General features: G+C 47.2%; 1 protein-coding gene across 1 annotated transcript; it reads right to left on the bottom strand.

Moving 5' to 3' along the window:
* Positions 1-971: 971 nt before the first annotated feature.
* On the bottom strand, positions 972-13,682 carry MYD88 (MYD88 innate immune signal transduction adaptor). Its single transcript, XM_059838908.1, has 5 exons — positions 13,273-13,682; positions 8,800-8,931; positions 7,046-7,226; positions 6,423-6,514; positions 972-4,327 (listed from the first exon to the last, which is right to left on the bottom strand). Exons 1-5 carry the CDS (start codon positions 13,631-13,633, stop codon positions 4,173-4,175), a joined length of 921 nt encoding a protein of 306 aa, XP_059694891.1. The 5' UTR covers positions 13,634-13,682; the 3' UTR covers positions 972-4,172.
* Positions 13,683-14,237: the final 555 nt, after the last annotated feature.

Here is a 14,237-nt window from a genome sequence, read left to right as displayed (position 1 = left end):
TCCTCCAGTAAATGAGGAAATGGCACCAACATTCTTGCAGCAAAGTAAAACAGAGGACTGGGAATATTTCTTCAGCACAAGGGGAATGACAGCTGGAAAAGAGCTGCTGCTGCTGGACCCCTCAACCCCCCCTGAATCAGAGCTCAGGCTCAAATACAGGCAAGAATCATCCAAAGCAAAGAACAGGGCAGTGTGTAAAGCTGCACTGGGAGTGATGGGATACCAGCACTTCCAGGGAATGGGACTCTCCTAGCAGGCTGCTCTTGCCAGCAGTTTCCATCTAGAATAATCCATCCAGGGATGGTTTCCATACTGCTGCCCATATGTTCATAGCAGCCATAGCAGAGACACAACTTCATATGCTCTATAGGGAAGGTGGCCCTGCAAGTGACTTAGGGTATGGCCCTTCCCATGGGGAAGAGCAGCTCAGCCTCGACCTCCAGGAATTCCTTCCAACCAACACTTCCTTGATGCCTTTTCCTGTGGCAGGGCCTTGGCCTGACAGCTGCTGGGGTTCTGACTTACTTCCCTGCCTTGGACTGACTGCAAGCCAAAGGAAATAAAACTGGCAGAATCCCCTGGATCACTGTGCTGTCATAATCCCTGCTGGGGCCTCCAGAAAGGGTGTGGAGCAGAAGCAGCATCCCAACAGAGCCCTAGCTCCATCCCCTCCAGCCTGATGGGCACCAGGGCTGAAGAAATCCAGGATGCAACACAGATCACAAAAAAAAAAAACATGAGACCTGGAAAGGAACCACATGTCTGAAGTACAATTCCTTGATACATTTTCCTCCTGGCATGACATAACTCTATTTCTCTGTCTCCCAGGCACAGCCACCACCCCCTCTGATGAAGTTACTTAGCCAAAACATGAAAAGAAAATAAACAACTATCACATATCATTCCTCACTTAAACTTCATTTTGAGACACAGTTTTTTTCTTTGATGACCATAAAGCAGATTCAGCCTGCTGGGTTTTCATTCTTTATTTTAAAATGTTTTCATAAGTAGCAAAAGTTTGGATTTTTGAGGAGAAAAACAAAAATATTGTCTATTTTCAGAATGCCTACAAAGACAGATGCTTTCCCCCTTTGTATGAAGACACAAAATGATTATAAATATATATATGGTCTGTATATAAAAATAAATGATTTGGCTCTAAAAGATTCAACTAAGACAATTTCAGTGAGGGACAGAGACAAAATAAAAGAAACCTGTAACATCACAATTTTAAAAATCCCTTTTTTAAAGGTGTTCAAAAATGTTGACCTTCCACTGAACATGAAAGAGGTGAGGAGCACCCCAAATGCCACTGAAATGGGCAAATGATTCACAATCACTACATTCTGTATCACTCACAATGTCACACTTGGAGTTATTGTGACAATGCAGATATGAAAATGTCAGAAGTGCATAAACTCTGGGGTTTACATAGAAGAGGATACATATTTAAAGCATATTTTATGTTTTAGGGCTGTTACCTCACTTTACCCCAAAATAATTATTTTAGCCTATAACATAAATAGTAGCTTGTAATAAAGCAACAGCCCCACAACAGTAAGACCTCCCCAGCATCCAAGCCAGGCAGGGAGAAGGGCCAGGGCACCACAAGCAGGGTGGTAACAAGATCCCAACATCTTTCACCACTAACTGGAATATGGCATTTATCTATTTGAACTCAAAAAATTTAGAAATTCAGCTCCTCTGTTTGCTTTCCCTTCCAGAATCAGCACTTTCCCTTCTGGGTGATCACCAAACCATTTATTACAAACATCATCACTTTTCCTGCTAGTTTTTTCCCCTCACGTGCAACACACCAAGTCCTAAACCATCAGGACTCTGAAGACACTGCACGAGGTTCAAGCTGCCAAAATTTTCACTGGTTTTGGTATACCTTGCTCAGAAGAGGGAGCAAGGGGAAGAGGAGGAGAACCCACTTGTCTTTTTCCCATGTCAGTGCCCTGCTGGCCCATCCCAGCCATGTCACCATCATATTTTCTGAAAAATCCTCTTTGCCCAGGATTTTTCTCTCGAGAAGCCTCAGAAAAGAATGAAAACAATAATTATCTGATTGCTTTGGAATATGGTCTGGACATTGTTTACCAACAGGTGCATCTTTGATTGGTTCCATGTGAATTGTTTTAACTTTATGACCAATCACCATCAGCTGTGTCATACTCTGAGGAGTCAGTCACGAGTTTTTATTATCATTCTTAAACCTTCTGATGTATCCTTTCTTTAGTATATAGTATAGCATTCTTTGATATAATATAGTATCATAAAGATAATAAATCAGCCTTCTGAGAACATAGAGTCAGATTCCTCATCTCTTCCCTCGTCTAGGGGACCTCACGAACACCACACACCCGCATTCCCTCGCAGGGTGCAGCGTGGGCCATGGCCTCCCTCTAGCGTCCACAGCACGGGCTCCTCTGCCCCAGCTCCCCCTGAACGAGCCACCAGAGCCCTTCCAGCTCTCCAGGCAGGAGGAATCTGGTTCGGTCCTGCGAGTAATGACCCATAATTGATGTTTATAGGCTCTGCAGAGTATGAGAATTCACTGAGCCCTCGGGGATCAAGCAGCCTCCTGAACCTCTTCTGTAATTAACATTTAACGATTATGCAGAAAGCCTAAGGCAAGCAGCTGTCTCCACTTCTGCAGGAGAGGCCCCAGGGCAATAGGACTCAAGACAAACTACTCAGAAATCCCTCATCAGCTTAACTTTCCTCCTCCCGTGCCCACAGACTTGTCACTTGTTTTAGCAAGACAGAAAGGTAGAAATGTCACCTTGGTACGATGGCAGCAGATACTTTTGTAGAAGAAACACCCAGTTCCTGAGTCTGTCCAAAAATGGCTCCTGATGCCAACATGATGTGCATGAATAAGTTTCACCATGCTCAAGGCTGCTGCTGTCAGCTGGGAGGAACCAGCAGCAGCACCTGGACAGGATTTGGGAGCATCCCTGGTTAGGGATCATTCACTGACAGGGAGTGTGAGGGAGGGGGCAGGAGCCCTTTCTGCCTCAGCCCTGGTAATGCTTTAAAACAAAGCTAAAATTGAAAAAATAAAATCACAATGAGATGCAACCTTAAAAATGTAAACTAGTAAAACATTAAGCTGTAAAATCAACATTAGTCGGTGGCTGAAGTAATGAACAAAGGGGCAGAGTTCAAGCAACTGCAGACACATAAGCAAGACTCCTCTCTTCCCCAATTTAAAAAGCCAATATTTACTGTAAATCTGTTTAATACACCAATGGATTGCATTAAACACTCCTTGGGGTAGAACTCCTGACCTCCACCCTGGAGCACTGATGAGATCCACGAGCCACAGGCAGGATTCAAGGCCAAATCTAACAAGCAGAGCAGTCCCGACATTGCTCTGAGTCACAGAAATACAGTAATTATTGTGGCAGTTAATTAAATTAGGCTCTTTCTAGTAATGTAACATTCTCTTCTATACCCCAAATGTCAATTTAATACACTCCTTATTCAGTGTTCAGCACTGTGCCTTTGAGGCATGCCAAAAGCTGCTGTGTTTTTGAAGGTCTTTAAAGGTGAAAGAATTTGAGATCTGGACCCACTGAGGTGCAGACCTTGGTCAAGTCAATGAGCAACAGCAGCCCCTGCTTTGTGCAGTAAGGACTGTCACTGAAAAGATGTATTTTAAGACTGAATTTCTCCTGAAGGAGAAGTAAAAATTTAGTACTATCTGGGAATATGAAATGCTGGTATAAGGTCACTGAATCAAAAGTGACCTGAGTAGAGACAGACCTGTCCAATATGGTAGAACTCCCATAAGCCTCGATGTTACGGTACTTTTAAAACAATGACAAAACCTGCAGTTTGAGGCTCTGAGGTCTTGCTAATTTTTACAACAGAGTCTTCCTGTATCAGACTAGATGTGTATTTTCAGTAGTTTTAGTGAAAGTGCTTATTCCACAAAGGCTGGATGCTGCTGCTCACTGACTTAACCTGGAACAGCAACACAGTTGTTTTATTGCCCCTCAGAGTTGTGAAGAAGTGCTGGAGAGAGTTCTTTGTTCCCAATCACAGGCTCCAAGCAAGGATCCAGGTTCTGAAGTGGTGGAAGACCCTGTGTCAAGGACACCCCTGGTCCAAAGGCACAACCAGGACAGGTTACAAGAGCACCCAGCTCTCAGGACTTTGCATCAGGGCAGCATGAGGGATTTTGCCAGTCTCGTCCAGAACCATTTTTTGGTGCAAGGATTGGTGTAGTCACAAATCGTAATGAACCGTAAGATACTCGGAAACTCGTTCTTCATGGATTTGTACTTGACTGGAATCAGCCGTTTCTGACGAGCACCTGAAAGGGAGGTCACACAGAGAGGGTTACACAGAGCCACAGGCAGAGCCCACATCCATTCCCTCCCCACCACAGCACGCACATCACAAGACCCAGGCTTGCTCCTGACTGTAGTATCCTATGAACTCTCTCCTCTTGGTCAGTCCCCAAGTCCCTGGCCCTGGAAACAGCAGTAACTACTTACCACAGAGTTAGCCCTCCTGGGGGGAAAAACAGACTCCCCCATGGACTTCTATGTCACAACTTCCCCTAGTTTCTCCTTCCCCTGTCCCCTCACTGGCTTAGCATCCCTGGTGGCCACCCCCCTTCCCCTGGAGGTCAGTCCCCTCTGCCCAGCCCTTAGCTCTGCCTCCCACCCCTTCCCCTTCTTAAGCTGTTTGCTCCACATGGTTTTCCTCTTCCTCGCTGGGTTCCCCTTCAACTGCATGAAATTGCTGAAATAAAACCTCTGCTGAAATAAAGAGCCTTTCTTGCCTCTATTGCTGAGCCAGTTGAGGTGAGTGTTGAGTGGGGGTTTGACTGCATTGCCTGAATGTTAACTCAACTTGCTTTTCACCAGGAGAGGTTTGCTGGGGACAAGACATAGGCAGCAGCACCTACCATTCTAACACCCACATTTTTACCTGACTGGGCATCATCTGATTATATTGCAACCAGCTCTCACTCTGGAGAGCAAATCTCTGAGCCCCGATTTACTCAGGCTCCAGATGTTCCCCAAGGAATCCCCCTGCTAACATGGACTGCTGGTTTTGAGACACCACGAGGTGAGAGCACCCTCCCTGTGACTGCTGCTTGAAGGAGTAGCTCTTCTACAGAGGAGTTTCTCCCCTTGTAGCTCTCTACAGGGACACCTGCCACCACCTGCACAGCACAAATGATGTCTCTGAGACAGGAATGAGGCAAATAACCAAGATTTCATAACTGCAGCAGATGCTGGAGTAATCCATGGAGCTCCCAGAGGGGCTGCCACCAAACCCATCTGTGCATCACTAACACCCCACACAAACGCTGTGAACTTCTCTAAGCCTGCACTTCTACCCATGTTCTCACTGGCAGAGCTCAGGGCATTCCATACAGATGGAACTTCTTTTCCTGCTCTAATGGAAGGTGTGAGGCCCACAAAAAACTGGTGAAGAACTAAAAGGACTTTTCTACAAATCTTGATGACTAGGGGCTGATACAAAGTCCTGGGAGTGTTCACTGGATTAACTGATATCATATGAAATTAGTGTGTCAAGGAAAATGAAGTGAATTCCTGTCTCTGCCACCAGCTTCCAGTCTAACCTCTGGCATGACCTTAAAATATCGTGTCAGATGCCTCATCTAAAAAAGAGACTTTATATCCAGATATTCTTCCCAGTTCTACATATCCTCCATACTATTAGGCTGGGCTGCACTTACTCCCCAGCAACACAGACAACTGTAGAACGACTACTGGCTATAAAAGAGCAATCACAACAGACTTGGCAGAAGTAAATTCATGGCTTTTCAATTCAGAACAAAATATGTAAAAAAATTCACAACCTAAGTTGAACATTCATTCCATATTTTGTTTACCTATCCACACAAGGATCCCTGCAAGAATCATGAAATGGAATGGGTTGGGTTGGAAGAGGCCTTGAAGATCATCCAGTTCTAACCCCACTGCTATGGGCAGGGACACCTTCTAGACCAGGTAACTCAGAGCCCCACCCAGCCTGGCCTTGAAATCTGCATGTTCATTACCTGTCACCTAATTCCCAGCTTTACTCACATCCTGGATTTATTATACTACTTTTCTCTTGAGCAGCAAACTTTCCTGTGGATCTGGAAGCCCTTCACAAGCCTGACATGCAGCTCTGACATTTCTGGAGCAATCAGCTTTATCCCACTGACAGCTGGAGCAGTGCAGCACAGGCAGCTTCTTGCTTACAGCCATGTGAGGAAGGACAAGAGCAGAGCAAGGGATCCAGCTCAAGCCCCTGCCTGCACAACCAAATTATAAAGCCCGTTAGTTCCAGTGGTACAGTGCCACTGACCTCAGCTGAAGGCTTAGATGTCACTGTAATAAAAAGGATAATATGCAATTTTAAATGGGATATTTCTGTGATCTTACCTGGGGAAAGACTAAGAGCAAATTTGGTCTGGAAATCACATTCGTCGCTTTGCAGGTAATCATCTGAAACAACAACCACCATCCTCCGACACCTGGAGATTAGGCAGGGGAGAAAATAAATAAAATTTCAAATGAGATGGTTTTCATTCCCACAAACAGAAGCATTTCTGCTCTGAAGTGCTCCAGTGGAGAAGGACCTGGCTGTATTCCAGAAGGAATTAACTGCAGAGCAGGAACAACTGACAGACACACATAGTGATGTTACACAGAAAAACTTGATTACAGATACACACTCACATACCAAAAAATGAGGAAAGAGTGAAGTCCAGACTGTCTGTGCAACCTTTATGTGATCCTGTGTCTATAGATGACACACAAGGCAAAGAAAAGCAATTGAACATAAGTAGCATCACCACAGTGGCACCTCCCTCATGAACACAAGGAAGCAACACTGGGGAAAGCCTGAGTTGTCCTTTTTCAGCCAAGAGCATAAAGCAAAGCCTATTAAGACATTCTTGTGGATTTTTGCTGTTTCACTGGCACCATGCTGCAGACATCACTGTAAAATGAATGTGATGTTCCACTACACTCACAGCTGGCCCCAACAGCCACGGTTCACTTACCTCCTCTCTATAAGTTCTCCGCTGATGGACCACACACAGGCTCCTGGCAAGACATCCCGATCAAATACACAGAGCTTCAGTTTGAACTCTGTTTGCTCCAGCTCCCTGATCATCTCCTGGACAAACTGGAGGTCCTTCTGACAGTAGCAGATGAAGGCATCAAATATCTCTGTTCCACTCCCTGAAATCATTAAAAAATGTAGCTGTCATCTTCTGCTATAAATGAAGTACACTCCTGTAGTGAACTTTCAAGAGCTCCCACAGACTTTAACTCAGACAATCAGGAGTCTGACAGAAAAGCTCTGGTCACACTTGCAAAGGTAATTTAGCCTTTTATTAGATGAGCTGTCCTTCAGCCCAGACTCCTGTCCTTAACAGGAGGTAACACTCATCAGTGCCCTGGCTGCTTTCACTGGCCAGGCTGTTCACACACACCCAGGCTGCCTGGCAGGGGTCAGGGAAGGGAGCTGAGGTGCAGACAGGCAAAATCTGAGGAAGGAGTAACATCCAGCTACAGGGAGTGCGGGTGGAGCTGGAAGGAGCAGAGTACCCCAGGGGATGCCACTCAGAGCCCTGACACTCTGGGATTTCACTGAGAGTTTCCCATCTATAATATCCTTGTGGCTCTGGGTCCTTTTTCCCTAGTTCAGGTCACAGAGATTCAAACTTCCCAACCAAAACAGCATTCAGCAATGTCCTGCCAACTGCTGCCAATGGAGCTGTGGGGTGAGCCTTGAAATTTGGAACTTGTCATTTTTATGGCTAAGATGTCAAACCTGGGTACCTGCAGTCATATCCCAATGGGCCTGTTTTCCTATGACATTAGTGGCTGGCAGCTCTTGTTTATTTAGTAGTTATCCAAATATTAAAGTGCTGCATTTTATGGGCAGTGTTTCTCATAATTAAGTGCCTTAATACTGCTGGATAGTTTCCAACTGTGTTATTTTTTTTTTTCCATATCAATGTCACTACAGATATATTCAATTTTTTTATGCCAGTTAAAGCCTACCACAGTGAAAAAATAGGTCAGGCTCTAAAAGCTGCTGAGGAAAGTATCAACCCAGCAGGCAGATTCAGCCCAAGAAGCAACCAGTGAAGCAGAAAGGGGATGTCTGCCAGGTCAGTCAAATTGAGGGTACTGCTGCAGGGGCACGGTGCTAACTTGGGGGTCACATCAGGCAAAGCTGCCACGTACAAACGCCAGAATATTGGTCTGTGGACATTTGGGGATGGTTAGTGATGTCCACACATGCAGCAAAGGTGGCCAGCACACATGTGCACACACCTGGCTGCACACACCTGGCTGCACACACAGCAATGCACACACACAGAACCCCTTTCCCCTCTCCACCCACTGCACACCTACTTCAAACCCACTTCCTTTACACTCAAGGTGGTTCCACCTGCCAAAGACAAGACAGAGAGATCACCTCTGACACCCTTCCCCCTGGGCTCCAACCCCTTGAGCTTTCAGCAGCTGCTGCTCTGGGCCAGGGTGGGCTAAGGGACATATTTCTGTGAAGTCCCCTCTCATGTGTGTTCAGTGGCTCTGTGCCAGCCTGCTCCTGTGTGAAGTGTTTCCCAGAGGTGCTTTCCCTCTCTGCTCTAAGAAACAGGAAAAATGAAGAAAGCATTCTGGCCTGGGGTATGAAAACCTGCAGGAACTATGAAAGCAAACGGGTTTTCTGCACTTGCCATGGGGAAGGCAATTCCAACAAGAGGTATGAGGCAGCAGTGGAAGCAGGGGCTCTTACCATACGGATCATCCCTGATGGTGATGCCCATCAGTTCTGATGTCTTCGGCACGCTGCTGTCCACTGCTGGCACTTGGAGGGGCTGGTTGGCCTCTTCCTGCTTCCTCTGCAAGTACTTCTTACAGTCCTCCTCTGCAAAAACACACAGCCAGGGTAAGAGGCTCCTGTGATATGGGTTTACACTGCTGGAGTTCATGAAAACAGGAATAGCTATTTCACGGATCAGGGATGCTAGAGGGAAACCCCCTGTCTGGTTTGTTCAGTATGTAGAATTTCTCTCCCCTCTTTCTGAATGTCTTGATGCTGCCTCCACCACCTCCTCTAGCAATTAATTCCTGAAAATCACTCTTGATATTTTAAGAAGTATTTTCTTTTACTTGTTTTATTCTTCGTCCTCCCCTTAGCTCTACTATGTCCCAGTACATCTTTAATACCAGGAATAAGGTACAGAGCAGGTCCCAGCTCTGCTATCTGCTCTCATTGTTCTGCATTTTGGAGTATTTAAAATCGCAAAATATTTGGGGAGGTTTTCACGGTGTCAGTCTTTCTGCCCATGTAAAAAGCCATCAGACAAGACAAAATAGCCTCAAGTTGCACCAGGGGAGGTTTAGATTGGATATTAGGGAACAATTCTTCACTGAAAGGTGGTCAGGCATTGGAACAGGCTGCCCAGGGTGGAGTCAGCATCCTTGGAAGGATCTAAAAGCTGCGTAGATGTGGCCCTTGGGGACAGGGTTTAGAGGTGGCCTTGGCAGTGCTGGGTTAATGATCCTGTAGGCCTTTTATGACCTTAGCAATTCTCTGCAGACACACAAGAGCTGATTCACACTCCAGCCTTTGCCAGCCAGGACAACTGCAGGTGACAATGACTATCCACACTCACCACATACAGCAGGACCAGGTAAAATTTTAAGGAGCCCCTGAAGCAGCTTTTATGTTGTGAAACATCAACAGGGATCCTCTTAGCCCGAGCAGAGTAGACATGAAACCCACCCTGAGATAACTGAAGGGCAAAGACCTGTCACAGTCACTGCTGTAAACTTCCCAATCAGTCAGTCATGGGCACAGATCTATTATAAACAGACTTAGTTTAAAAATAAATCATAAATCTAAATGTGAAGCCTTTGGAGAACCAGCAAGAAACTCTGCAGCCTCTGCTACTCTGTAATTACAGAAGAACTGAAAGTAAAAGGAGATTTGAAAAAAGGAATTATGAAAAAGATGAAACTGCCTAGAGATTCTGCCTTTACTTAAGATTAAAAAAAACCCCAACAAGTGGTAATCAGTGCTGATCAGCTGGCATAGCTGACTGGTGCAAGGGCAGAGTAAAGGATCCCTTGGAAGTGCAGGATGCTGGTGGGAGCCCAGTGAGTCCTCCTGCAACACAACCGGGCACAAGCAGGTCTGCAGGAGCCCCAGCCTGAGCCCCCATCCCCTGCTTCTATCTCAGCTTTGCATCTTGTTACTGGATTATCTCCAATCTAATAAGGCTCAGATCTGATCAAAGCTTTTCCTGAGGCTGAGGCATTCCCAATCTGCCTTTCTCCTCCCCTCAGCCTCCCCAGTCCTGCAGAGGGGAGAATCAGCCACATTCTTTACCAGCCACAAGGTTCACATTTCACATCTTTCCTCACTAAAGCCCTAACTCAGGTCCCACCTCTCTGCCAGCTGCCTGTTGTGTGAGGTGTGTCAGCTAAATCAGTATCTTTGCAATCATGATTAAAGTCACTTTGAAGTTGCCAAGAGGTTCAGCAGTCTCAGAGGAAGGACTGGCACACAGCCACCACCTTAAGTGTGCCTTGATTCCCCTGGGAGCCAGTTTCACAATCCAAAATACTGCTGAATAGGCAAGAAGAGGCAATTATTTAACAGCATTGCATAGTGCTCAATACAGAAATGTTCATTTTCAGTGGATTTGCTCCAAGTCTTCTCTCCTTGTCTCTGATTTGGGGTGGATCAGTCCCCATCTGGAAACAGCAGCTGATTGTACAGGTTAATGAGAGTGAACAAGGATCAGCGATGACTTTGGGACCAAAAAGTGAAACTCCTCCAAGCTGTCCTCCTCCACCAAGCACCTAATTAGGCTTTACATTCCTCTGGCAGTCAAATAAATTCCTGAGGAATTGGAAAAAAACCAGAATAGAAACATGAAATCTAAAGCACAAAATCAGTAGCATGAGGAGAACATAGAGAAAATAGACCCAGTAAATGTCAAGGCAGGAAAGTCGCACTTTTGTAACAGGTCAGGGAAGAAACAAAAATCATTGAGTTTCAGCTAGAAAGTGACAAATGTATCAAAGCAAAAAGCTTCACCTCCCTGTAGATGATTCTACAGAGAAATAAACTGCTGAGGAAGATCAGAGTTAGGGCAGTGCTGCTGGGACATCAATATTGGTATTTTCTGATTCTGAGATGGGTCCCACTGTAGAAGTTCCAGTGGTACACAAAGATGCCCCTAGCAATCAGGAAATACTGTGCACAAGAGTACACTAAACCTTCTCCTTTTTCTCCTTTCCTTTCCTTTCTCCTTTCCTTTCCTTCTCCAACTTCTACAAAAGCTCTCATCACCAGCAACAGGTCACAGGCTCTCAGTGCTGTCCTCAGCCAAAAATCCTAAAAGAGGAACAGTCACACTGGTCAGGCTGAAGGTTCACCAGCCCCAAGCCTCATCCTGTCTCAAGCACTGCACAAAACCAGGTGTCTGGAGAAGAACATAAGAATAAAATAAGCTTACAGAGATATTTCCCTAAAATTTACCTTTTAGGTATAATCTACAAATCTATTTTTATAATCTCTTTTTGGACTATTCATAGTTAAGAAATTTCCTGAGCCACAGAGAGTATTTTTGTTGAACAACCCTTAGTGGGCCCCTCTTCCAAGAATTCACCTGTCTCCTCTTATCAACATGACCCAGCTCTGGGTAAAACTTGTGATTTCCTGCAGCCCAGGCTCTTCCCACTCCTTCTGCTGGAGTCTATGCCAGCTTTGACAAAGCCCATCCACCACATTCCCTCCCAGTGGGACAGACAGGTCCTGAGCTCAGGGCCAGAACCAGCCTGGGTGATCCCAAAGTTTTTGTGAAGCCCCAGATCTTCTGCACAGCTGGAAGCTCCCCCAGATTTGTTAGGAATAAGCAGATCCCAAATTACACTGATGCTTTTGTCTTTCCCAAAACCTGGCCTTCAGACTGTGATCTAAAGTAGGCAGAACACAGGACCGAAGGGAAGTCCTCCATCATTTCTTGGTCAGGCTCTCTACAGAGATGGATTTCTACATCTTCCTTTACCTCCATGAGTAACAGGAAGTGAGATTTATTACTTCCTCCTTGCTAACTCAGTAAGCTCTATTATACAACACAGGCCTTCAGGGAATTCTCTGGCTTTGGAAATCCTTTGACAAAAAATTTCCCCTTCTGATGACAGCTGGGTTCCCTCTGAATTTCTCTGACCACAAAGAATATAGAGATCAAAAAGAAGTTATCAGAACAGCACAAGGATCTTCATTCTTCTCATTGACCTGCCTCATTTTTTTCAGTTTGCATGGAATTTTTTTCCCTGTCATTATCCAGTTCCACACATCCCTCATCTCCCCCAACAAACATCTTCCTATCACACTATATCCACACATCATAATTTTCAGACTGTCTCCTGGCTAATCTGGCTAAGAGCCTCTTTTGGCACACAGAAACTTTTGAATTTAAGGTTTGGGATAAGCCAGCGCTCCAGGTTAATTTGCAGGGCTCATGGTTAGCAGAAACACAGCACACATCTCTCCTGGAAGGCAGGTGAGACTTCTGTGAATCACAGAATGGTTTGGGTTGCACAGGACCTTACAGGTCATCTCATTGCAACCCCTGCCATGGGAAGGAACACCTTCCACTATCCCAGGCTGTTCCAAGCCCCATCCAACCTGGCCTTGGACACTTCCAGGGACGGAGCAGCCACAGCTTCTCTGGAAACTTGTCCCAGGGCCTCACCACCCTCACAGGGAAGATTTTCTTCCCAATACATAATCTAAATCTCACTTCTTTTAGTGTAAAACCATTCCCCCTTATTCTATCACCATCCGCCCATGTAACAAGTCCCTCTCTCTCCTTTTAAAAGCCCCTTTAGGCACTGGAAGGGGCTCTAAGGTCTCCCCGGAGCCTGCTCTTGCTCAGGCTGAACACCCCCAGCTCTCTCAGCCTGTCTCCATGGCTCCAGCCTCCGGAGCATCCGACAACAAAGAGGATGTCACTCCATAGTCTGGAAAGGGCTGTTCTTCTCTTTTTTTTCTTAACCTCACCTCCGTGGACAGAGCAGCAAAGACGAACACAAACAGGAAAGACCGACGCAAAGATCAAGGACCAATACGAACAGAGAGACCAACACGAACAGCATCCCCTCCCTCCCGAGGCATCAAGGAGGGCAGGCTCCGGGATTCCCTGGGCTCTCCGGGATTCCCCGGGCTATCCCCCCGTTCCCAGCGCCTCACCCACGCTGCCGGCCAGGTCCGTCAGGACATCGTCGCGACCCAAGCGGCGCAGCACATCGAGGAGCCGCCCCACGGTGGCCCCGCCGGGGCAGCGTCCCGGCCATTCCTCCAGCAGAGTGGCCGTGGGGTCGGGCAGCCCCTCGAGCCGCCGGATCTCCAGGAAGCTGCAGCCCAGCGCCTCCGCCAGCGCCGTCCAGTCCGCGGCCGCGGCCGCCCGCGGGTTGAGGTAGAGGCCGAGGCGGCGGCGCACGCCGTAGTTCAGCGCTACCATGGGCACGGCGTGCGGGTCCAGCGGCGGGACGGAGCTGGGGCTGGAGCTGGGGCTGGGGCTGGCAGCGGGGTCCGATGGGACCGTGGCCATGGCCCTGCCGCTCTCCCAACTTCCCCTTCCCGGCACTTTCGCTTCCCAGCTCGCCCCGCCTCTCCACCGCCTCCGCGGGGCTCTCTGTGCCCGCCCTCCCTCACGGTGCGGGGCCGGCCGGGTCGGCATCGGGATGGTGTGGGAGCAGGAACAGGAATGTGATGGTTCCCTCTGCTCCGCACCTCGAGTGCTGTGCCCGGCTCTGGGCTCAAGTCAGGGAGGGCATCAGGGAGTGGAGCGGGTCCAGAGAGGAGAATGGAGCTGGGGAATGGTCTGAAGCACTCGTCCTGTGAGGAGTGGCCGAGGGAGCTGGGGGTGTTTAATCAGGAGAAAAGGAAGCCAGGGGATCCATTATTAAAACTCCCTCCTGACAGGAGGCTGTCGGCAGGTGTGAGCTGGCCTCTTCTCCCAGGCAGTAACTGATAGGGCAGGATGACAGAGTCCTAAACTGTGCTGGGTAAGTTCAGGCTGGACATCAGGAAGAATTTTTTTTCACAGAAAGGATGATTACATTGGAATGGGCTTCCCCTGAGAGGTGGAACTGTTGAAGGAAGACTGGATGTGGCACTCGAGATGGTGATGTTGGGTCACAGGTTGGACTTGA

The sequence above is a fragment of the Haemorhous mexicanus genome, chromosome 1 (assembly GCF_027477595.1).
Source record: "Haemorhous mexicanus isolate bHaeMex1 chromosome 1, bHaeMex1.pri, whole genome shotgun sequence".
NCBI classification, from domain to species: Eukaryota; Metazoa; Chordata; class Aves; order Passeriformes; family Fringillidae; genus Haemorhous; species Haemorhous mexicanus.
This window is presented reverse-complemented; position numbering and strand designations above follow the sequence as displayed.

Coding starts and splice junctions, on each gene's coding strand:
- MYD88 (XM_059838908.1), bottom strand. CDS start 13,633: ATGGCCACGGTCCCATCGGACCCCGCTGCCAGCCCCAGCCCCAGCTCC. Junction 7,227..8,799: donor CATCAGGGATGATCCGTATG/GTAAGAGCCCCT, acceptor TAATGATTTCAG/GGAGTGGAACAGAGATATTT. Junction 4,328..6,422: donor TGCTCTTAGTCTTTCCCCAG/GTAAGATCACAG, acceptor CCTCCCTTTCAG/GTGCTCGTCAGAAACGGCTG.